This window comes from Asterias rubens, chromosome 10, assembly GCF_902459465.1.
Source record: "Asterias rubens chromosome 10, eAstRub1.3, whole genome shotgun sequence".
Classification (NCBI taxonomy): domain Eukaryota; kingdom Metazoa; phylum Echinodermata; class Asteroidea; order Forcipulatida; family Asteriidae; genus Asterias; species Asterias rubens.
Window position 1 is genome coordinate 15,492,410 of NC_047071.1, and position 25,568 is coordinate 15,517,977.

General features: G+C 39.0%; 3 protein-coding genes across 5 annotated transcripts in view; 1 reads left to right on the plus strand and 2 right to left on the minus strand.

Annotated features, from left to right (window-relative positions):
- LOC117295666 (spatacsin-like) overlaps positions 1–7,416 on the minus strand; it is a 34,786-nt gene extending 27,370 nt beyond the window's left edge. Inside the window, exons 1-9 of the mRNA XM_033778376.1 lie at positions 7,214–7,416; positions 6,222–6,412; positions 5,440–5,658; positions 4,265–5,069; positions 3,832–3,952; positions 2,739–2,889; positions 2,069–2,467; positions 1,400–1,491; positions 721–906 (exon numbers count right to left, since the gene is read on the minus strand). Of these exons, the coding sequence (XP_033634267.1) occupies positions 721–906; positions 1,400–1,491; positions 2,069–2,467; positions 2,739–2,889; positions 3,832–3,952; positions 4,265–5,069; positions 5,440–5,658; positions 6,222–6,412; positions 7,214–7,416 (2,367 nt within the window). The remainder of the gene's footprint in view (positions 1–720; positions 907–1,399; positions 1,492–2,068; positions 2,468–2,738; positions 2,890–3,831; positions 3,953–4,264; positions 5,070–5,439; positions 5,659–6,221; positions 6,413–7,213) is intronic.
- Positions 7,417–7,788: 372 nt separating this feature from the next.
- LOC117295921 (snRNA-activating protein complex subunit 3-like) lies at positions 7,789–18,430 on the plus strand. Of its 3 annotated transcripts, none has more exons than XM_033778714.1 (9): positions 7,789–7,937; positions 8,510–8,767; positions 9,184–9,291; positions 11,032–11,092; positions 11,777–11,878; positions 13,431–13,675; positions 14,435–14,587; positions 15,613–15,720; positions 16,070–18,430. In XM_033778714.1, the coding sequence occupies exons 2-9, from the start codon at positions 8,547–8,549 to the stop codon at positions 16,215–16,217; spliced, it is 1,146 nt and encodes a 381-aa protein (XP_033634605.1). In that variant the 5' UTR covers positions 7,789–7,937; positions 8,510–8,546; the 3' UTR covers positions 16,218–18,430. The 3 variants fall into 3 exon arrangements, with proteins under 3 accessions (XP_033634605.1, XP_033634606.1, XP_033634607.1); XM_033778715.1 differs by lacking the exon at positions 7,789–7,937 and adding an exon at positions 8,068–8,111; XM_033778716.1 differs by lacking the exon at positions 7,789–7,937 and adding an exon at positions 8,185–8,269.
- Positions 17,302–25,396, minus strand: LOC117295922 (mortality factor 4-like protein 1). The gene is made up of 11 exons (XM_033778717.1): positions 25,356–25,396; positions 24,348–24,394; positions 24,068–24,135; positions 22,883–22,972; positions 22,055–22,188; positions 21,619–21,704; positions 21,032–21,133; positions 20,740–20,831; positions 20,479–20,581; positions 18,910–18,979; positions 17,302–18,631 (listed from the first exon to the last, which is right to left on the minus strand). The coding sequence occupies exons 1-11, from the start codon at positions 25,384–25,386 to the stop codon at positions 18,462–18,464; spliced, it is 993 nt and encodes a 330-aa protein (XP_033634608.1). The 5' UTR covers positions 25,387–25,396; the 3' UTR covers positions 17,302–18,461.
- Between the last annotated feature and the right edge of the window lie 172 nt (positions 25,397–25,568).

Genomic DNA, 25,568 nt, shown 5'->3' on the forward strand with positions numbered 1-25,568 from the left:
AGGGAAGCTTTCTACTATCATTATCTTCAAACTGTTTAAGTTCAGTGTAAATCTGTGGACATTGTGTTTTTTGTCCTACAAAAAGTACATAGACCCTTTAAATACACCCTTACAGAATGAATTACATGGAAGCCAACAAGGCTAGGGCCTCTGTTGCCCTAGTCTTGGCCATGGTGACCCCTTCACAAAATTTCCAGAGATTTTATGATTTTCCAATGTAAGCACTCCTTGTAAAATGAAACAACATGGCCTAGCCCTTTCAAACATGAAATTTCAGGCCTTGGAAATTCTGCAGATTTTTTGGGGGGAAATAAAGCAAAAACATGAACGGGCAAAAAACAAACATTCTGTTTATTATATACTCCCTGCGTTATTGTGTAGTTTTTAAAATACTTTTAATATGTAGGATTTGAGGCATTGCATGGTGAGGTATCAATGTATATTTGGTTTGCGGTAACACCACAAGACAGTTCCCTAAGAACAACTCTACCTGGCAAGTAGATACACACATGGTAATACCGCAAACCAAATATACACTTTTAATATGATTATGAATTGACAAATCCTTGCACAAATTCAGTAATTAGATGACAATTATTATTCTAGTTACTGTGAAATTAGCGGTTAGCTCAGGGGATTGGAATCTACAATCTTGCGATTGCAAGCCCTGCAGTCTAACCACTAGATCACTGTGTAACCCAAACTCGAGAAGATTCTTACCATGTTTTGGAGCAATTTGGTTGCAGTTTGAAGGTCACTCTGTAGCAGTGAACCCAGCATAAGGTGGAGTCCCTTGTCAGCCAGGTCAGACATCTGAACTTTAACCTCCGACCCACCGTAGGAACTGCGTAGATGGGCCTGGGCTAGAGGTAGGCAGCGTCCGAGGATGGCATCTTTAATTACTTCCTGAAATGGGGTTGAAAACATATAACATAACAATGCAAATCCATGAATGCACAAGCTGCCTGCCTAATTTTCTTGACAACCTGTGAAATATGCTTTTAAAGCAAAATTATCTGCTACAATTAGCACAATAATTTGCTTCCAGTTAAGCAGCTCTATGAAATTGGCGCTATGAAATCTGCTACAGTTAGCACAAATATTTGCTTACAGTTAAGCAGCTCTGTGAAATTGGCCCAAGGAGTCTAATAGTTACGACGACCAAATGCATGCAATGTATAACAGCCACTGGTTCCCTGCTTGCTGACAGATCTCTGGATACCAGCTATAGTTGGGACCGGTCCCGTCTTAAGTTGGACAATTCTTAAGTTGGGACAGGGAACCTCAACACAAAATTTCTTTGACTTAGATAAAATTGGAAAGCCTGACACAGTGATCGAACCCTTCTAAATTTATGCTTGATTTGGCAAAAGAAAAAGTACAAAGAATTATTTCTTACCTCTTGTGACATTTTCTTCCACTTCCTGGTGTATTTCTGGGCTGTCTTCCCATCAGGCTCAAAGTAGTTTGGGGAAACTGAATCTACTTTGTCTGCAAACCAAACCAGGAAGGTCAATGTAAAAATAAATATTTGGTTTCAACCATTGATTATGGGTATTTCAATGCTTAAAGGTATGATAGACAATCATGATCATTAACATTCACTCAAACTACATGTACTGTGTTTCAGATTGTGTTTGTCAAGTGATTTTTCTCTATCGTGCTGCAAACCACAAGGGAAACTGACTGGGTAGAGTTGGTAGAGTACTGGCATGCTCAATTTCATAAGAAAAAGTTGATAAGCACAACAAAATTATGCTTACCATAATAAGGTTACCAGCCAAAATACTTTGTTGCATGTAGCATCTTTGACCAGTATCCTGTTTTTTTTTAGCTTAGCACAAAAAGTTTTTTACTTGAGCAGTTCCATTGAAATGGGATCCAGAATTTGAGTCCAGGGAACTTGACCACTGAAATATTATTTGGTTTTACTCTCACACCGATGTGTGTAAGCACCATATACTTAGTAGTTTCCCAAAGCTCTGTGAACCAAAATCACAGGCATATTACTCGGGTGGGAATTAAATTGCCAATCTAGACCACTAGAAAATTTAAACTGTTTTCATACCTTCACTCTTGGCTTCGTCCTTAGCCTGCGCCCCAATCCATTTTGGACACCCTTTGAGGTACACCCATAGCTCTTTCACGTACCCCATCAGCTTTACCAACGCCTCCTTGAGAACCGTTCCAGTCAGATTGAAGCCGCCCAAGACTTCAAGCCCCTCCCCCTGCTGCACCACCTTCAGCGTCTCCGTAGCGTTCTCGATCAGCTTGTTGACGTAGGCCAGGGTGAGGTTCAAGAGCTGCATGGCGTACTGGCGAGACTGGTGCGCCTGGATGTGGTCGCGGATTGAGGTGATGAGGAGGTCAATGGCCGACCAGAGTTGGGTCTGATCGGCGGTCAGTGGGGAGGGAGAGCGTGGAGCCCCACCGGTGGGGGAGCTAGGTGTAGGACTATACTTGAACACTACGCAGAAGACAGATACAGAATAGAATATAAATTTATATAGACCAATAACAACAAAATACACAGAGCCTGGATTTACCGCAGTCATGAGTTGTACACAGCTCCATGGAACAAAACATAAAATCGTATGCATTTTATGGAACTTTCAATATTTGTTCACGAAATTTGATACCAGATTTCATTTCTGCGCCTCTTTCTGTAAGGGTTTAAAGAACACAACACAAGTTTTCAAAATTCTTAGTTTTTGTTACAAAACTTGATTCAACGGTACCGTTTTCTCTACTCTTGAGGAAGAATGCCACGGTGTCCAGCTGGCGTTGTTTCAAACCGACCTCCAGAGCATGTATAGGTATAGAGTAATGATCCCAGTGGTTTAAATGACAAACAGTCTCAGCTAGACTGGCACTGCTGTAGATCATCAACTGCAACACAAAGACAGATGCAAGAGTGTAAAAGAACGCAAAAGAACGCAAAAGAGTAATGCAAAGTTTAACAAGCGGTAACTCAGGGTTGGACCCTGTGTGCAAACTGTATACTAAATTTTGAGTTGAACAAAGAAAATTTACGAAAGCGGAATTTGAACCTCAGGATTAACTTGACTGCTCTACAGACGGAGCTTTCTAGTCCTTATGTGGGTGGTCTCCCTATTTTGTCAAAAGCCATTTAACCTGTAACTATCCTATTTTGTCAAAAGCCATTTAACCTGTAACTATCCTATTTTGTCAAAAGCCATTTAACCTGTAACTATCGTATAACCATGGATCACACCCTAGTGAACGATAAATGGGAAGCAGCAGGAGAGCGAACATCTTAAGGGGATGTGACATTTTATTTACACAGCAGCTACAGGTTAAATACAAAATTAGTTTTTTTTCACAGAGCTCGGGTGCTTACACGATCGGTGTATATTGGTAAAACCAGAGTTAATAATATTCTTGCACTTGGAAAATTTATGAACTTGCCAACAAATTGTAAATGACCTTATATTTCGACCCTAGCAGAATCTAATAGATGTTAAATTTGCAGAATGAAGAATATTAATTCTGGTTTTAACCCATGCACTGATGTGTGTTAGCACTGTATACTCAGTACTTCCCCCCCCCCCCACCACGAATCCTTACATGCATATTACTCGGGTGGGATTCAAACCCATGACCCTTACAATTCTAGAGCAGTGTCTTGCCAACTAGACTACCGAGATTGCCCGGTAGCTAGAGGCAGTTCGTCTCCTAGCAGAGTCTTTTTCAAGGGTCGAAATGTGAAGCCAATAACCAATATTTTGGAAGTTAATAAAACGTACGTATGAGCACAAAGCAAAGACTTGATGGTGTGAGTACTATGAATACTCTTAAAGCTTCTCAAACCTTATTGACAAGAGTTTCCTGATCTACTCCATAAGCGAGTGCTTCAATACCAGTTCTACACAGTATGAGATATTGATGGCTGGAATCTTGGGAGAAGGTAACGACGACAGGCTCTGTAAAGCTGCAAGACAACGAGTGGGAGAGTCTCAATTTATAATTATCTATGATAAAACATACAAAATAGTGCTAAATATGCAATGTACACTTTAGAAATGAGCATTTTAAGCAAGTAGGTCGCACAGTTTTTTTGGTAGCCCATAGGGCAAGTTGAGAAGTGGTGTTTACTGGCACACAGCATTTTTTACCAGACAATATTTGCCAGACTAGTTCCAAGACTGAGCCCTGATTGGGTTTCAGCATATTGGGAAAACTTAAAAGCGCACACAGAATGAACATTCCAGATAAATAATAAAGTAACAATAAAACCTCTCACCTATGGTAATCAATGTCATTGGTTGCCAGATCCAGCAGGCATACTCCGCCATACCGTCCTCTACCAACATCGAGCTTAGTATTACCCCGATACCACAAAGCGGCAGAGTTCTTTGTGACAAACATTTCAGTCACCTTCAGGTCCCTGAAGGCCTTGGAAGCTCGGACCGCTGCTGAGGGCCTGCAAGCCTCATCCTCCTGGTCCGTCTGGATGTGGATCTTGGGTCGGTAGGATGACATAGAGTCGTGTCTAGTTTGCGGCTTCTGGAAACCTGAAATCCTACCAGGAAGCTTCTTAGAGTTGACGACACCCGATGTGAGATGTAACTTTGAGTGAGTCAACTCAGTCACACCGACCCTCTCCAGCCAGTTGACCTCTGCCTGACCTCCATCTGACCCACGACCTCCTGATAACTTCTTGGAAGCCGTCGACAGCATACTCAACCAGCTTCGATTCCCCGGCGTTCCAACCGCCTGAACTTTGACCCTCCCATGCATATACACCATCTCATCCTCGTCTGCAACCTCTCTCCCACCGCCGGGTGAAGAGGTGAACTGAGGAGATGACCTGTGAACTTTGACATGGTAAGGGTATGCATTGAAGTACTCGGTTAGGTTGAGCTTGTAGATGTTGTACTTGGCTTGCTGTTGGGTCAGGATAAGGTACTGTAGGTCGGGGCTGACATCTAGGCTGTCTGGATGGAGGGGCTTCAGGGTCTCCGGAGTAGCACTCGGGTATAAATGATGGAGGAACTTCTGGAAGTGGACAGTGGCGACCAGCAGCCTCCTGCTCAGGGAATGTACAGCTGTGATATTAGTCAAGAAAAATATTGTATTTTTCCAAGTTTGTTCATGTTAACCACCCAGGCCCCCCCCCCCCTCCCTACAGAACTCAAACTTAATCACTACTTGCTTAACTTTTTGATAACTGTCTTTAGTCGTTTGTAATTTTCTTAAGCATTTTTTATCTGTTTTTCTTACATTGGTCTGCATATTTTCTTAACTTGCTTAATATATTTAACCTCTGTGAAGCATCTCTGGACCCTTTTGGGGTTAAGGGCGCTATATAAAAGCCGTTTGTTATTATTATTATTATTATTATTATTATTATTATTACTATGCCGACTTTAGAGATCTGCTAAGATCAGATTATTATCCAGTAGAAAGAAAGGATACAGATATTACCAGACTGGTGCAATAGAAACACTAGTCCATGTAGGAGTTTACTATCGATTACACTGCCTTCTTTGGGGTCCCAGACCAACTCGATACGTTCCTTGAGCTCGGGTCTTATATCCGGGTTGAAGGATAATTTCAAGATGGAGCGACCAAAGAGGAGAGTTGTAGAAGAAGATTCAAAGGACAAGACATGGATGCAGGATGGATCTGGGAGACCTGAGAACCAAAGAACAAATGAACAATAATAAACTTACTACAAGAGTCATACGGCATTCACCACTATTTCAGAAATTTAGTTTTCGTAATGTTTCACAGAGCTTGATTTATTAAGATATGGGCCCAATTTCATAAAGCTGCTTAGCAATTTTCTTTGCCAAGCTAGAACGAGTGGGTCACCCATTGCATCAATGTAAGCTTTATGGGTTTTTGACTGGTATTCAGTATTCAGGAGGGTGATTCAAAAGAGGGCGCGATCAGAAGAAGTTTGTACACAGTTTGCCATATGGGGGACAGAATCTCCTGCCACATCAGCGCTCTACCAACTGAGCTGTTTAGCCCTATGTTTGCAGTCTCCCTATTTTGTCAATATCTTTGTTCAGGGGTGCCAGTCAGAAGGCAGCCATACAACCTGTTATTGTCATATAGCCAGTTTATGCCAGGAAGTGGCAGGAGAGAAATAGTGTGATTGAAGAATTGCAAATTTTGAGTTCTTACATCTTAGTGTTCAGGTATTTGAAAACAAAAATAAAAATCTCTTAGAGAGCAACCTGCACACTTGCCTTCCTTTGTGTCGTTGCATAGAATCTGTTGTAATTGTTGTTTGGTGCACTTTACCGAGTTAGACTCGGTCACTTTGAGTTGATCAGAGTTGATGGATAAATAATGCACAGTTAGACTGTAGTCGTTACCAAGGACAAGGAGAGAAGCTTCACAGGTTTTAGACTCTACAGTTGTTTCACTGCAATGAACCCTGTAAAGGAAACAAAACCCTTGTAAAATGTTTTTAAAAACAGAAAGGCAAATATTTATTTCATCGAAATGCTTGATGATGCCATATCAAACTGCCACTAAGGCCTTAGTAAGGGATTTAAAATTTTGTTGAAGGATATTGGAGTCAATTTCCCTCTACCTTCTCATCCTCACCCCTTGGTCTTAACTCCCCCCCCCCCATACCCAGTTAATGGGGTGCTGTACTCCTTTTTTCAAAATTTGTCATTTTCGGTCTTCAGTTGAGCTAGAGGTTGTCTTCAGCCAACGCCTTCTCTGGGAAACTCTGATGGTCGCCTTCCACGCATCCCTGTCCAGCATCAAGTCCTAACCTCAGTTGTTTCTAGGCTGGTTGTGTTGCGTCCTTCTTCAGCTGATCTACGTATGTATTGTTAGTCTCCTCCTGCCCTTGCTCCTGTTTCCATATCGATGGGTACCCAAAGATTGAGAACTAGGGGCCCACAGCTAGCTCTGGATGGCAGACACAGCGTGTAGTAGTGCGGTCAGCCAGCCTCATCATTCGGTCGACTCTTACTTTTCTTTTTTTACTTAACTAAACTAGCACCCAAGTCCAAGATATATTTTGTAATAAAATGTAAGTCACCCACATCACATCAGACAGCTACTTTCTTTTAAACTTTGTTTAAAGAAAGGATATTGGACTTAATTTCGCATGACATTCTCACCCTCAGCCCTTGGCCACAACCCCCCTCCCAACTAGCCACACCACCCAGCCCCTCCCCCTATTGGGGTTTGTTAACTAACGTTCATAAACTCAACTTACCGAATTTGCAGAATATTTTGATCAATCACGGTGCTGTTTTCTCCTTCTCCTTCGACAGTCAGGACTTCAACATTTCCATTTATATAATGTACGATTAAAGCGCTACCATATGCAATGTAGTGTAAGCTAAAAATTTGTTCTGGCTCGACAGAATTCGTCAATTTGTGCAGCGAAACTGGGAAGCTGTGGGCGGAAACGGCCATCTTTTGGGTGTACTAAAACAAGTGTAGTGTGGGACCAGTCGAAAGCACACGGCTTGTTAACCTAGAAAGTGAACTGCTACCCTGACGTCTTTTTATCGTGTTGTCTCATGAACTAAAAAAACAACTTGCACACACATTTTTGGCTTTGCGCAATCTCTGCGCAAATTCCAAAATCTTAGCGGTAGGCCGTTTCAGAGTTGGTGGCTACGACTACGGCTAGACTTCCCCGTCTTTATGCGTTGAGGTATAAAAGACGTCTTTTGCACTAGCCGTAGCTGCTGTAGAAGCCAATCAAGTTTGCGCCATATAATAAATGGCACACCACGCGAATTAAGAAAAGGTAATTCAAAGATTGCGCCCAGCAAGTTCACTGAACCATATCAGTGACCATCACACTGCAGCATGCACACTGCATATGAACTGACGTGAATGTTTACCTTTCCTGAACAGCACATGCGAGAGAACGAAGTTCAAACGTAACTGATGTTTACAGCAGCATTGGTTCCATGATTGACTTCAAGGTGAGGACATGATTAATTCTTAAAGATTAGATCTTGCAGTGGCAAAACAATGTGTTTTTTGTTTTACCAATGTCCAATCTGTCAAACTCTGTCTCTGATTTATTTTGAGGATAACTTTCCGTATGGCGCCACCACTTTTTCACTCATTTTTACAAAAAGGGATATATCAATCAGGTAAATTAGATACTATTAGTATTACTATATTATTTTATTTTGAATGAAAAAGTGGTGGCGCCATACGGAAACTTTTCCATTATTATATACAAAACTAACTTGCAAGCTGCAGCAGTCTCCTGGAATCTTGTTCTTCTTTCTAAAAAATTCTAGTCTGTGTGAGTCTCAGCTAGAACTAGTATTATTATATTATAATATAATATAATTTATATGAGGTTTGTGAGATACTACCTCCATGGTGAGATGATGGCGGAACGAACCTCATAACCTTTGGTCCTCGTTAGTTCAAGTCTCACTCCATACAGTTTATCATTATCAAGTCAAGATTTTTAATTATTTGTTTCACTCCATGTTTCTACCCTTTCTTTGCAGTAAATATATTTTTTTTTTTTTTTCAGTGGGCACTAATTAATGCCTCCGCTGTAACGTCACAAGATGACTGAGGACTCAACACCACCACAAGGCTGTCGGTGGGATGGCCACGGCTTTGTGGTGTCTCCAATGATGCATGTGGGAAGTTTCTTAGGACAGTGTGAGGAAGCCCTCGAAAATGAGGATGAGAGACTGCCTACTAAGATGTTAAAATCAGACCAGGAGCTGGCCGAGGCGATGGGGACAACACTGGAAATTGTACATGAGCTCGGGAAAGTCTGTGGGTTAGTTAGTATTTAGTGTTGTAGCTATGGCGGGCGGTGTCGGGCGGGCCTGCCCAGGGACTAACAAATTTCACCCATCACTCTGAGCAAAATGCGTTGTTCCACCCAGCACAGATTTGCCCCAGATTGCACTTCAGCAATGATGGTCCTTTAAACATGTGTCTAACATGTTAAAAAATAAACCATGTTGTTGAACTGCTCACCATTGGTGGACTAAATTGGATTTAAATTGGTTTCCTTTTCAAGACCGTGCCATAGAGAACTGAAAAACACTGTACAAAATTTAAGTGTGATCGGTCATTTCATCTTTTTTTTTAGCAATAGAAAGTTGCATATCATCTGAATATATTGTCTCTATAGTTGCTATGACATCTCTGTAGTAGTTATTGATATTTCTTTGTGATTGGTTCTGACAGTCCAGAATCGTTAAAGTGTCCAGCCGAAGATGTAACTCCACTTGATGAAGGTTGCCTGGGCACTGAAAAAGGCATCCCAGCTGGAGCAGAACAACTCAAGACAGTACAGTAAGATACAACTCATTTACTTAAAGGCAGTGGACACTATTGGTAATTACTCAAAATAATTATTAGCACAATACCTTACTTGGTAACGAGTAATGGGGAGAGGTTAATATTATAAATTATTGTGAGAAACGGCTCCCTCTGAAGTGATGTAGTTTTCGAGAAGGAAGTAATTTTCAACGAATTCGATTTAGAGACCTCAGATTTAGAATTTGAGGTCTCGAAATCAAGCAGCTGAAAGCGCACAACTCTGTGTGACAAGGGTGTTTTTTCTTTCATTATTATCTCCCAACTTTGATGACCGATTGAGCTCAAATTTTCACAGGTTTGTTATTTTATGCATATGTTGAGATACACCAAGTGAGAAGACTGGTCTTTGACAATTACCAATTGTGTCCAGTGTCTTTAAAGAACAAGCAGAAAATCATTTTTGTATTTTTCCTTACAGAATTATAAATAAGATTTTCAAATAAGCAAAACAAATTCAGTGAGATTTGTTGTAGACAAAAATTTACATCAGTGCTGTGTACTCTTACTAGGTCTTAAAGACCTGCTTGAACGAAAATGTCAAGTCGTGAACTTTGCTGAATTCCACTTCAAATGTTTTCGATGAATAAGGAAATCGAGTCATATGATTATAAATAGGTTTCAATTGTGTAAAAAAACAATCATTTTGTATGCCCTTGTCCAGAGCTTTTTTGCGAGATTTGCGAAAAGCCCCGTTACGTAATCACTCTCAAAACGTCATAAGTAGATAAAGCCGCTTTGTTGCAGCGTGGATGTATAACAAAGCAAACTCCCACAAATGACGTCAGCGGCATTGTCCTTTGACGCCCGCTCTCAACGGCAGAAGTGTTTTTAGTTTTTCAAAAAACCTTTAGGTAGGGGCCTGATTTTTTAATCGATAATTACGAAAAGTTCAGAAGTGTACACATATCAAAATTACATTAAAATGGTGAACAAGTGCATTATAAACAAGTAAAAATACCATTTCTGTTGAAACCATTCCGCTCAGGTAGCTGTTTAAACTTGAGTACTATTGGTACAATATAATTTTGCATTTCAATCACCTTTTCCGCTTAACGGTGCAAGCGCAAAAATTAGGCGTTTTCACAGTAGGCAAAAGAATGAATGCAACGTAGAGTACCCATGCACACTAGCAAAATTTCCCTGCTAACCTGTGAAAATCACTTGATGTAAGGTCAGACATACTGAGCTGGCAGTTAGCAGGCTGGTGCTTTGGGCCCCTACTCAAGGTCGCTGTTACCGTGGCAGACCACAAACCACCTATGTGGACACCTTGTGCCGGGACTCTGGCCTACGATGGGAAGAGCTGCGTACAGCAATGGAGGACCAACGTGTTTGGAGGGCCATCATCCGATACTCCGCATCGACTGAATGAATAAAGGGCAGAATTCCCTTCTTCCATAAGCAAAGATTCTTTACTTACTTTAATGAGCCATGAATTAGGCCCTGCTGATCAGCCAGAGTAACATGCCTGGGCCAATTTCTTAAATTGTAACCACAAAAAACTTGCTAAACACAGAAAAATATTGCTTAAACAGAAACGAGTAACCAGGCAAAATTATTGTTGTGACTGGTGCTTAGCAGTATTTTCTGCTCAACAGCTTAATGAAATTCGGTCCAGGTTTACTCACAGGTCTCATAGACTCAAATTACATTTCATTGTCCATCTCACTTTCTTTTATTTAACTTGCCTCTTAAAACTAATTTCCTTCAAAGATTGCGACACAGGAAGTACTCAAGATATGAGAGAAAATACAGAAAATCTGAAGAACACATGGTGAGAACATAATCTAGCACTTTTCCATACATTTTCCAGTTACAAATTTGAAGGTAATTAAATCACCTTTTGAATTCTAGGCATACAAAATACCTGTCAGTTTTGTTTTATCTAACACATTTGTGTTGTTTTCTCAATTTTGCAAGATAAAAAATTTATAATTAGGTTTTTTATGTACAAATGTTTACTTCTTTTTCCCTTTAGAAGAAAAACAAATCAACTTGTCCTAATGGGAATGAAGCTGAGATCAACCTGAAAAAAAGTAAAAGAAAAAATCTTGAAAACTGTTCAATAGATTATTTTGAGAAATGGTGGACACATTATAATTGCACTGTTTAGTTTTGGGTAAATCTGTCTGTATGCACCCAAACCAAACACTGTATTCCTATGGTAATCACCATGGTTCAATTTCATAGAGCTGCTAAGCACACAAATTTGCTAAGCACGAAAATGTTGCCTTGATAAATAGACCAACCAAATTTCCACACGATTTTTCAGGATTATAGCAAACAACAGCTGTAGACCAGTTACAAGCAATATGAAACAAATGTAAATTTGGTTGGTAATCTTGTTTTTATCAAGGAAGAAATTTCATGCTAAGCAAATTTTTGTGCTGAGCAGCTCTATGTATGAGGCCCATATCTCACAAAGGCTAGGAATTCAAATAACTTGTCACTTTTCCAGGATTGTTTTGCGACATATGCAGATGATGAGGAAGAGGATTGTGTCGAGAGAACAACAGCCATCTTAGATGTCACATTCTTCAGACCCTCGGAAGCTATTTCAGTAAGTAATGGCGGCTGTGGGGAGAGTGTTGTGACCAAGCGGTCTTAAAGGTTTGGGTACTTTTTACTACACAAAACACAAACATGCACCGATTTACATGAAACTTACCAGGTTTTAAGATAATGATTGTAAAAAGCTTCCCTTGAATAATTACCTGGGCCCAATTTCATAGAGCTGCTAAGCACAAAAAATTTCTTAGCATGAAATTTCTTCCTTGATAATAACAGGATTACCAACCAAATTTCCACGTGATTTTCAGGATTATAAGCAAACCAGCTGAATACCAGTAACAAGAAGTATGCAACAAATGGAAATTTTGTTGGTAATCCTGTTATTATCGAGGAAGAAAATTCATGCTAAGCAAATTTGTGTGCTTAGCAGCTCTATGAAATTGGGCCAAGCTGAAGTGCTCTAGTCTTTAAGAAATTAGTAAAACAATTTCCCCAAATTATTTTAGCATGTACAATGGATATACGCGACTCTCTGAAAACATTGCTCTGTGTAAATTTCTCTTTTTTTTCTTCAAAAACTTGATGATTAAAGCCATTGGACACTTTCGGTAAACAGTATTGTCCAAAGGCCCACACTTCGTGTATCACAACTGATAAAAAAAATAACAAACCTGTGAAAATTTAGGCTCAATCAATCATCGGAGTCAGGAGAAAATAACAGGGAAAACCCACCCTTGTTTCCGCACGTTTCGCCGTGTCATGACACATGTTTTAAATAAATCCGTAATTCTTGACCAGAATTGATAATTGTTTTAATGTTTTCTCGAAAAGTAAAGCATTTCATGGAATAATATTTGAAGAGAAGCTCTTTCTCCATTACCTTCTGTAAACCCTGTAATTTATTTGTAAATCTGTGAACTTGTGTATAATGGCTTTAAAGGAATATTACAGAATTGGTTTTTGCTGACAAAACAGTTGCTGGAAGTGTAAGCACTTTATGTAATCCAACCTTTACATTACCTGATAAACTTGTCGAAGTATGAGATCGATCGGCCATCTAGGTCACGAGAGAAAAGTGAAAAAACGACTACAAATTTTGCATTGCATCGATGCCCAGACAAAAATGAATAAAACGCTCACTGAGTGATAAACTCCAAACGCGAAAATAGATTATTTTTTTCTCATCAAATATGACATTTTAGACAGAAATATTTCAAGGGATGTTTTCTACTATCATCAGTATTAGGCCGTGTAAGTTTTATGTAAATCTGTGATCATCACAATTTTTCTTTCTTACCAATTCTGTAACATTCCTTTAATGAAGCTGAAACTTCTAAAGGTAAACTATATTACATTCATCTTCGTTCACAGTGAGTAGGAATTCATGTTTTGGCCAAAATCTTGATGTACAAAAGTATCAACAACTTTTAAGGGGCCAAAATGTGGCTTTGAATCCTAGCCTTAATGCTGGTGGCATTACACCATCCCAAGCTGTTGATTTCTTATCACATAAGTTTTTGTTGCCATTGATTTTCAGAGTGCCAATCAAACTTATACAGACCCTTTAAAAGAAGCCATATTATTATTTTGTTTATCTCCAGTCAAAGAACGTGTACCGGTCTTTCTACATAGACAGAGAGCTTCTAGTCCTTGCAGACCAGAAGTTGACGGAGCTACGAGATAAGATAGTCTGTGCTGCGGACCTGTTTATACCTCATGGCGAGTACAGCGAGTGTCCGGATGCGACAAAGGAGCAAGCACAGGACATTTATAAATCCTCGTACTTTCTGATCGAAGACGATTTCTATAACGACTTCAGAGATTCTTACAGCAAAGATTTGAGCAAGTACGAATCATGTTTACAAATTTAGAAAAGAAAAAAAAATCTTGGGGAAATCCATCACCATTTCTTTGAACTTCTTATAAGCTCAACAAATTAGACAAGCACATCAAGATGTTTGGAAAAATTATTGTATGGCGCCACCACTTTTTCATTGTTCATGAACTAATATGGTATCTAATTTACCTCAATGAGATATCCCTTTTTGTAAAAATTAGTGAAAAAGTGGTGGCACCATACGGAAAGTTATCCAGATGTTCCAATTTGTGTACAATCAGTGACTGGTGCCATGCTTGGTTTTATTCCACACAGAAAACTTTAAGAATTTTTTTTGTGCTTGGGCACCTCTGCGCTAATGTCATTTTTTGCTCAAAATACCTGGCTGTCAGACACACATTCTACCACGCCATTGATGTACTAAAATGCACTTAAAAGTGTAATGTACCTTTGTCTGTAAACGCAAGTGAAAATCAAACTTTGACAATTGTACATTCGTTTATGCAAGTGAAATTTTGACGTGCTTGTCTGGAAGTCTACTGAATTCTGAAGTTCTTTTCCGCGCTTGTAGAAAACATAAATGTAGCAAGAGTAAGACAAGTTCTCAAAATAACATAATCTGTCCAGCAAGTAGATATACACACAGTATTACCGCAAACCAAATATACATTGATCCCTCACCATGCAATGCCATCTTGTCGTGCAGAGTCCTATTGTGCTAGTTTTCCTACTCAAGGAATAAATAAATGGTATTTACTTGTTTTCCAGGTGTGTTGTTGACTGGATGAAGCCTCGCAAGACCATGACTTCCAAATCCATGGAGGATGTAACATTCAACGATCTAAACATCCGACTTGGCTATCCGTACTTATACTGCCATCTTGGAAATTGTCAACACATCATGGTGTTTACTGACCTCAGGTAAGGCTCTGGCTAACGAAGTCATAGCCACTCTCATAGTCACTGTGTGTTATGTCTGGCTCCCTGTATGCCATATGAAATGCAGCACTGACTTTGCTTTCAAAGCCATTATTGACACACCTACATGTATGTCAGAATAGACAGCTATGGCTATGGCTGAACCACCATGTCAACGTGTGTCAAAGCATTTACCTTCCTTAGCAACAGCCGTAGCCACCAGTTTAGTGGCCATCCTCTGTCTAGCTCCATGTATGCCATATGAAATGTAGCACTGACTTTCATTACCTATGAGACCCCAGACTATTATTTGCTTTCAAAGCCGTTATTGACACACCTATATCAGAATACATGTAGATGGCTATGGCTGGACCACCATGTCAACGTGTGTTGAATCATTTACTTTCCTTAGCATCAGCCGTAGCCACCAATTTAGTGGCCATCCTTTGTCTAGCTCCCTGTCTGCCATATTAAATGTTGCACTGACTTTCATTAAGACATGAGGAGCCAGACTATTATTTGCTTTCAAAGCCACAGATCTGTAGCATTGGTGACACCCCTGTGTCAGATTAGATGGCTATGGCTAGGGATTGATCACCATGTCAACGTGTGTTGAAGCATACACTCTCCTTAACAATAGCCGCAGCCACCAATTTAGCCACTTTCAGGTAGCCATTTGCATCTGGTTTTCTGTATGCTGTATTGAGCAACAACATTATGATCATTCAAACATAAAGAAGCCAGACTTTTTTTTGTTTTTATATTTTGTCTAGTTGAATAAACTGATACCAATATTATGACATAAATTGTACAATACATGGTGGATTTAATTTGGCCTTAAAAACCCATTTGATTTTGTGGGGGGAAAAAAAGAACAAAATCTTCAACAAAGTGTGTGTGTGTTTGTTTGTTTTTGCATGTACAAGTATTTACAAGCAAAGTTCTCATTTTGAATATTTTTTTCAGACTAGCTTTGCTTTTTACTTTTAAAAATGTTAAAATAATTTCAATATTAAACTGTTTTTCAGATTGCTCACAAACACCGATTGCCAAGACCTGAGCAGGTATCCAGTCCTAACACACAAGCCTTACTGGAGACGTAATATCTGCTTATGCTGTGGCATCTACACTGCCAGGTAGGTTGACCAGAATGGAATCGTTACTCCTTTTGTATTTGTGATGTATGAACTTTTTGCATGGTTCGACGGATAAAAATAAAAACTATAAGTAATAGTAAACTTGCGGGTACAACCATTTTATAATTCTCTTTTGAGGGAGTGTTGGCTCTGAAAAGAGTCGGTTTGGTTTCGAAGTTAACTCTGTTCGTCTTCAGGATAAAACTATTCGTACAGTAAACCTTTCGTTACATTTTGCAAACAGGGAGATTAAAACAAAGGAACAGTTCCAAAAACCGAAGGTATACGTTCCCTTTCTCTAACTTCTGGTATTTCATTTTATTGTCCATCTCTTCTTGATTTACTCTAGATGGGTGACCTTGGAAGACAGTTTCTCAACGACGGATCCAAGTTTCTTCTGTGAGAAATGCTTCAGAATGCTACACTATGATAAGAATGGAAAGAAGTTGGGCTCGTTCCAAGCGTACCCCTACGTAGATCCTGGGATCTTTAGCTAACAGGCAGTGACAACCGTCAACTCCGCAGCAGCTCGTAGTGTGTGTATGTTTATTTAGTTGTCGTTTTGTTGTTATTTAAGTTTGACAAAGCACATTTGACCTTCTCTAACAAAACTAAGGCAAAGTCGCAAAAGCATATTTTTGGTAGGCAACTTTTAAATCAAAGTTATGCAAAAAGGTGGCATACACGTTGGCAAGATTGGAAAAATACACAGATGTGCGCATAAATACATGCAATAAAGATGTAAATTTGTTCTTAATTTTGAGAAATTAGTAAAATGATTAGTTGTGGTCTTTGGAGTCCAAAACCCAATGTTTGAAAATAGCGATGAAACACCGATTGTTTTCAGTAGTTTCTTGCGACTCCAATGACAAACAGAGCTTAAACTTTCAGTTGCAGGCCTCAAATTAATCCACGACAACCATAGCAATTGCTATAGTGCCCTTTGCAAGGTTTTAAAACGAATTGACATTTTCCTCATAGAAGTGGCCCTTAACAGAGAATTGCTGTGCTCCTTCAAGAAGGAAGTTCAAGGCCTGCAGTTGTGTTTATTTTTTGTTAACCTGTGCTTTAATGAGATGATTAGTGCAAACCTATCATTAGAAAGCTTCCAAACAGAAAAATGTGCAGAGTTGATACTTTCTTACTTTGTCTTCTTGTTTTATGAGGAACCAATCTCTTGTGTGTTATCTTGCAAAAAAGGTCGCCTCCTGTACCAGACTTGAAGAAGTATCTTGTTGTTATTTTTTTTAAATACATTTCAAACTTCACATGGAGTGTTTACTCTGTTAAGAGTGCTGTGTCATACTGAGATGGAGAAATACACAACGATCAAAACTTGAATTTCAAATCTTAGCAACGCCTGAAAGGGGATGAACTTGTGACAAATTTCACTGAAAACGATGGTTTCTTTGGTTATGAAAGCACATCAACTGTTGCATGTTTTTGTTGTTTTAAATTAAAGAATATTTATATGGTTGAACAAGTCTATCGAGTTAACTGCAAGTGATGTGTTTTTCATATGTTGTCCAGCAGTAATAGGTTTTGTTCAGGGTTTTGTTCTTTGTTTTTTTGGTGGGGGGGGGGGGGGGGGGCTAACTCTCGGAGTGAAGTTTGTCAAATGAAATGAAGTGCATCTGTAAGGTCTAAAATGTTTTATTAAACGACAGACATTTATTAGTTACATGTATATATACAGTAGAAATGACATTTAGGTTCAACATAGGGCTAAGTTCGGATTTAAGGCTTTTAACATGAAATTGTAAACATCAACCTTATAGCAATGAGCTGACGTTATTAGGCCATACAATTACGAAATGTATCATCATTGGTTTTGCAAGAATTATTTCTAATCCTCTTGTTTTTGTTGAATACATTATACAACCAGTCTGTGAAAATGCTTATAAAATTAGTCACTAGTTGTCAAGAATTGTTTTATTTTATTTGAGTTATTACTTGTTTATGTACATGATTATTACAATTTGGCTTTGCAGTAAAGGGTGAGAAAACAAATTACCAAATGTTTGCCAGTACCAACTCTATAGCAAGTAAGCTTTTAGATTGAAAACTTTCTTTTGCTATAAAACAAAAATTTAAACTTTACAACCTCAGTAAGGAGAATCCTGTTGGTATTGAAGAAATTGATAACTCGCAAACACAGTTTGTTTGCTTTCGGGTATGTGTGTCCCCATTATACGGTATGTTAACATGGGTTAAAGGAAGTTAGTCGGAAGAGGGCGCTATTTTACAAAATTTGTACACAATTCACAGTAAGGGTGACAGAGGGCCGAATAACTTGCAACTCCAACACTAGCACACAATGTCTGTAATTCAGCCTAACTTCCCTCATTTTACCATTCGAAGACAAGTTGTTAAGGACAGAAATAATACAAACTGTGAGGCCTTTGCTAAAAAATGTTTCAAAGTCTACCACAGCTTTATAGCTTCATGCTGCGTTAATTCTGAACAAAAATCAAGCTCATCGACTTCCCTACGGGCCTCTGATAGTTCTTGGGAGGCAGCCTGTGTAAAGTGGGCGTAGTTTACGACAGATTTTCAACGGGAAAACATCTACTCATGTTCCTAAAGTGCCTGGGTGCGGCACTTTTGGCAGCCAGCCACATCGACCAATATATGACCATGGAGCCAGAGATCAAAAGCATTTGAATTTGTTTTGGAAGGAGCAATACATTCTTTTTGGCTACTTTAATTGTTACGACACTCGCCTCCGGCGGTCTTCTTCTTCAGACTGCTTTGCGGTGGTACTCTGGCGGTGCCGTATCGTAGTCGCCGGTGCTGAACAGCGTGGAGGAGTTCTTGTGAAGGTATTTCATGAAGTCTTGGAGGTGGGTCAAGAGGAGCTGGACGCTCTTCTCGTCCAGTGGGGTGTAGGCCAGGAGACTCCCTAGCTTCACTGAAATAAAATAATGACAGTTGGGAAGGCTAATCAGTCTAACTAGCAGCTGAGAAGCTGAATTATGAAGGATGTGGCTACAATGTGTTTATTTGTTTCTTATTTACCCCTAAATTGGGGTAACCAAGATTTATTGAAGTCGTGTAAATTGGGTCACTAGTTATTTAAATGGAATGAAAAAATGAGGCCGGAAGGAAAAATTAGTCTGGCCCCTCTGTTAATCAGTATTAATGAACACTTGTGCATTTAGGGGATATGACCATTCTATAAAAACTTACCAAAGAGTCTTAGGAGATGATGAGCGCCGTAGATTCTTGACAACGGTTCGTCGGGATGACTCACAAGGATCTTAAAAAAAAAGGTAAAAAATAATTTTAATTGTTTGAACAAAATTGCTTTTCTTGATCAGTGGTTTCACATAACCACTTTAAATAGCAATTTAAACTACAACAACCAGGCATGAGAATGGGTGATGATCAAAAAACAGGAAAAAAATTCAGTTGATCGGAAATGTCAATATTCCATCATTTTTGTGTGCGAAGCACACAACACGAGCGCGCAGCGCGAAGTCCCCTTCGGCCGGGGTCCAGGGCCCACTTAAGGGCCCTGGGAGCTCTGGGTATTTTAGAAGCTCTGTGGTGTCTCTGATGCATTTCTGACACCTATTTTTCCAGGTAGAAGTGAGCTACTTTTGTGTGATTTTTCCTTTTTTTTTTTTTATAATAGGTTTAAGGGAAAATAAGGAATGTAAAGCTAAAACAATTCAAACAGTTTTGGGTTCGCCTGCGATTTTGTAACAATTCCGGAAAAAGAAAGGAAAAAACAAAAATAATAGTAATAATGTTTTAATTTTTCTGACGATCTTATCCCTTATTTCTGCCCTTGAAAATGCTTTTTTTCTCACCAACAACCATTTTTATAGGTTCTTGATTTGAAATTCGGTTGTGTAAAAGAAATTCTTTTGCAATTAAATGTTTGTGATTTTAACGATCCGTCGGCGACGCACATTTTAAAATATATATAGGTCTATATATCTGGCGAGAGCGATGTGTTTTTGAGAAAGAGGTTGTTATTCAGCATAGGGTATAACTGGAACGAGGTTGAGATTAGACCCCAACATAGAAATAGAACCAATGAAGAAAGCACGTCGTCCGGACGTACAGTGTGTTCGCTGGTTCCCAATCCCAATATATCTTTCGCTGGTTGTGAGGCAATAACAGGTACCAGTTTTCCATGGCCTGCCGGCGATCTCAGATTCGTGCCGCGCCGTTCATTGGTTCGTGTACAAACCTGCACATACACAGTACACAGTACACATGGTGCAAACACGTGCATTGTTTTTTCAGTAGACTTTCAAAAGTCTCCACACGTGTTATCTTTGCTGCAGCAGCAAGCGCATTACACGCAAACATTATTGAACCATACCACTATAAACGAAGAAAGGAATGAGGCAAGTTTATACATCTGTCGCTGCTGCTGCATGCATGCGCGATGCCAGGAAGACCACTACCGTAAACTGGGCCAGTTGCTGGACGGCAATTTATTGTTTAGTTTTTAGGTGCCGTTTTTTTTCATGAATGCCGTACGTGTGGATCCGCGATAATAACAATTACAAAGGTAAACTGACATTGTCTGACTAGAGAAGAGGGATTAGAGAAATCCAAATGTATACCCCCAAAAACCTACCCCCCGAATTTTATAGCAAATTCACATCGAACTCGGGGACCACAATTTTGAAAGGAAAAAAAACGGAGTTCCGGTTTAAACCGGAAGATTCTCATGCCTGAACAACTGCCCTGCCCTTGCAACATTGAAGTATAGGCATGTTACAGTAATTAACTACTTACATCGGCATACTGTGGTCTCTCAAACTTGTAAAGAAGTTGTGTTCCAAGCATGACATTGAAATACTCCTTCAGTCCCTGTGTGACCTCAACAATACCACTCTCTCTGTAATCAAACATTCAATATAATTCAAAATAAATAAATAAACCAAGACACTGACAAATAATTGAAGCAGCAGAGTTATAAAAACCTAAATAAATAGTGATTGTTTTCTTTCCCACATAGGAAGGGGCAACTCATCGCCTTAGTTTGTTTGTACTTACTTTGCTGGAGTGATGTCCTTCTTTAGCTTCTTGTGTTTGACATAATCATTCAGGATGGAGTCCACTGTGTTCTTGGCTGGTAGATGCAACAGCTAACCACAAAAATAGAAGAGTATCAAACTTTACTGCCAAAAAGTTATTGTATATATATTGTGTCTTTGAAAGATTTGCTTGTGTACACCTTTTTATCTAATTAGGCTAAATATAGTCAATATCTGGTCAATATAAAAGCATGAGGAAAATATTTATAAGGAAAACAAAATAACTCAAATCATTGCTAGGAATTTCTCACCATCTTCTGTCTTGTAATGAGGTCCCAGTCATCCACCAAGATTGGTTTGAGCTCATCATGAACTTTGACCTTAATCTCAACCTTGTTCACAAAAGATTCCTCCTGGAAAAAGAAAAACAAAAATTTTAAGTTTTTATTTGTACTGAAGCCTTAAATGGCAAAATTTGAAAATACTTGGAAAGCTTAACACTTTAGAGCCCATAGTGGCCACAGGCGGCTTTTCCAGACTCAAGCTATGGTGTTTCTGATCAGCAGAATGTGGGTTTGAGTCCTGGTCTTGACACTTTTGCCCTGAACAAGACACTTAACCACTATTGCTTCGACCTACGGTTGGGAGGTAACGCCGCAGGTCCTGTGTGTTGTTATAAAAACTACCATTGCAAATAAAACACCCCAGTACAGACTTATTACTAAAAGAAGGAGTTCACCCCGGTGTGTCTGGCAGTATGTTTTTTATCACTTATTTGAAGGCTGCATTCTAACGGAAGAAGACACTTTGATTTCTCACAGCGTAGAGAATGTTTAGAATTTCCTTCAGATACATTTTTTTGAGAATATTACAAGAACCGCGGAGCTTCATATCTTACATTTTCCACAGTAGCATCAGCGCGAGCCCTCTTTTTCCTTGGTGGCTCTACAGGTGTTGGTGTGCTGACAGGCTCCGCAGCAACCTCTGAAAAAAATATTGAAAAGTCAATAAATGCCAAGGTAAACATTCATCCCCATGGCTTTTTTTTAAACTATGGTTACAGCTAGGGCTCTGTCAGCCTTTTTGAGCCCTGTGTCAGGTGCACACATTTTCAAAACAATTGACAGAGCTTAAGCCAGAACCAAAACCATGGTTTTGAAAAGGGCCTATGAAAAATTTTGGAAAACAGAAATAAATTAACAATACATTAAATTAAAGCTTAATTTTTCTCTTATCTGCCAAAATTCTGACCCAGAATCCTAAGTCTGTAAAAATGAAATAGAACTGTAATGGACTTTAAAATTCCAGAGAGGGTAAACATATTATTTACTTACGTGGTTCTGGTTTCGTCTTTTTGACTGTGTTTTTCTCGACAGACGGTGTCGGTGCTCTTTCTCGTTCCTTCTCCTTGTCTCCTTCTTTTACTTTGTCAAGTTTCTGTTTCTGAGCCCGGGCTCGTTTGGCGTTACTGAAACAAAAGAAATCAATCAGTTCTCGGATAATCAACTCTATTTATGGGCTCAAGTTTATATAGCTGCTCTAGCAGAAACTATTGCTTACAAATAATCTGCTAAGCAAGAATAAGCAGGATACAAGATATAGTTAATTTACTTGTAAGGAACACAATACTAAAGCAATTATAAAAGTATTCATGCTCAAGGATGCAAGTGCCACAACCGGGACTCGAACCCACACTCAGAAACACCAGAGCTTGAGTTGGTGCTCTTAACCGCTTGTTACCCATGACACAGCATAAATATGAATACAGTTTAATTTACCAGTAAACAATGAGGTAAGAAATTTAGGTAATTCATTGTGTGCAAACTGAAACATAGAGCCACCGAGTTGTCAATTGTACAGATCAGTATTGTCAAAGATACATTTTTACAGATTTATGCAAGATAAGGGCATAATGCATACAACAATCTAAAAAAGGAGATAAAAGAAATACAGAATAATCACAGATTTTCATAAAAGTTAAACAAGTCACAGATAATAGATGTTATCAAACTGTACCTCTATAATATTGATTTCAATAATACTACATAGCGAGTAAAAATAATTACATAAAGTCAAAATGAGACCAAACCTACAGGTCCTAGACCAGCACCAAGACAAGTCTATGTGCACAAATTACATAAGTTAAGAAATAAAGTACTCACACTTGTTGGGCCTTGAAAAGTTCCTTCTGTTTCTGTAGATTTGCTTCGTTAAACTTCAACGCTCTACTCTCCGGCACCCACTCATCCCAACTGCATAACGGCAAAAGAAAAGAAAAAAACGTTTTAGTTTCCAGTGTTTTGCGAAGCGCGTTTCTTTCTCCCATTGGGGACTGCTTTTTAGTCACCCAAGAAAGTTTGAAGTCTCTAGGAGATTAAAAAATCCTGCAATCAGAAAAGTCCTGGGAAATGACACGCCTGGAATAATATTTAAATCTGATTAAGGTAGGACAAATTTGTTATAATGTCTTGTTAAAATAGTGGAGACAAATGTACAGAGACTAGGGCCTTTTCAAAACCATGGCTTTCGCTTGGGTTCTGGCTTAAGCCGTGTTCGCACTGGATTAATATTTTGGGTAACTTAACCATGACGCTGGGTAACATTCCGACGGGTTAACTTTCCCACCGTCTGCACTTGGATTTGTTTGACTCGGGTAAACTTGCCGAGACCGTGGGTAAACTAACTGAGCTGGCTCCCTGCGTAACCTTTGACCGCACTTTTTGGTTTTCGGCTTACTGCTGTACAAATCACCGTCAAATTGAAACTTTTGATTGCAACTTCTGAACGGGTCATTTCTCGAACTTGTACATCCGTGTACGGGAAAATTATTCCGCGTTTTTCTGATGAGTTGCATTCCTGATTTGTGCTACATTGAATAGTTTGATAAACACAAAATCTTATTCTTTCATGACAAAACATGTCAGCTTCCTCGGGTCAGGAAGATTTAACCGAGACGTTGCGTCCGCACTGGACTTTCTGGCTCGGTTAAACTGACTCGGTCAATCTTCCTGGGCACTCAGTCAATCTTCCTGGGCACCTTTGGCTCGGTTAAACCATTCGTGCAGCGTGGGTAAGTTACCTGTCAGGAAAACTACCCAGGCGGTTCGCACTGGACTTAAAATGGGTAAGTTACCCATTGGCTCAGTTAGTTTGCCTAAATTAAGTCCAGTGCGAACACGGCTTTAGGCTTTTGACAGTCAAAATAGGTGCTTTTCGATGCAGAGCTTTAAACTGTTCGGCAGAGCCTTAGTGGGAATCCCAAGCCGATAGCTATGGTTTGGAAAAGGCTAGGTGTAACTGGTGATTCGTCCTGAAAAGGGAATTACAACATTTTCAACAATACTCACTTTTTGTTCCAACCATTGTAGTGAATGAAGTACCTGACTGCCTTATCTTTAATAACTGACTTTACACACTGAAATAAGAATAAGAAACAAATATAATAGTCCATTATGATAACACACACATCCAAACCAAATAGGACAAAATGTTGTTTTGACTACAGCATGGAATTTGTTTTCTGTAGAAGTGCGCATTATAAATCGATATTATTATTTAAAATAAAAACTATTGGGACTTGGAAAAAGATTTAACGTAACTTATGTGAACAACTCCCGATGCACTTACTTTAGCTTCATACAGTAGAGGGCCATGGAAGCAAAGAACTCTTTCACCTGAAATTAATGAATAAACTTTTAAAAACTCGCAGACGTCACATACTTTTGAAGTTTCAAAAAAAATGTTAGAACAAACTATTGACAACGAATCTGCGACAGGCATTTTTTATATGAACGGAATTTCAACTTCTTAAATCAGGTAAAAATAAAGAAAATTGTAGTCAAAATTGTGTTCGCATTGTAAAGAACCTTTATACCCAGGAGGTCAGTGCAGTGGCACTGACTGACGCCCTACCAGGGCTACTTTATACCCAGGACGTCAGTGCAGTGGCACAGAATGACGTCATACCAGGGCTAATTCTTGGCCCTACAATTGATCATTTTCTTGAATTTGTCAGTTGATTAAGTATTTTTGATTAATAAGGGTAGACAACTTACAAAAAAAAGGTACCGCCTACAAAAGTACAACGTCTGAGCAAGTTACTGACTGGACCCAAAAGCATGAAAAAGCAGAAAAGTTTCTGTATGGCGCCACCATTTTTGTATTCGATATGAAAAAATAATTTAATAATAATAATATTATTATAATAATAATATATACATAGGGGGTCATAGTATTTAATTTACCTCAATGAGATATCACTTTTTGTAAAAATTTGTGAAAAAGTGGTGGCGCCATACGGAAAGTTATCAAAAACAAAGTGGAAGTCGCATGTCAAAGGTTTGTAGAGTGTCGGAATTAGACGTACAACCACCGGTCCTACGCACATGAGTCATGACTTGTCAACATGACATTTGTACATGTTGCATTGTCCGTGTCCTTTCGTGTACATGTACATCTTTATACGAAGTCACGTGTACGTTAACGTTATTTCACATAACCAGAGTTTCTGAAGCTTGAAAAACACACTAACGACACAAAATGCATTTATCTTAAAAATATTACCTCTGTTGACAAGATATAATTATTTTAAAGCCTAACAAACACCAATAAGCCAGTGTAAAAAGCCAAACAAACCTTCGCTGAATTTCGTCTTGGGAGGCGCCATATTGAAAATATCGGTCTCACTCCAAACTAATAAAATATGTCAAACAAAAAATGCAACTAAAAATAATTAAAATTTAATAAAAAACCTTATAAAAATATTCAAATACCATAAAAATGATCCAGTTATTTTCTTAGTACGAAAGAAAATACTTTTGTTATATTTTTTAGATGTATTGCACTAAA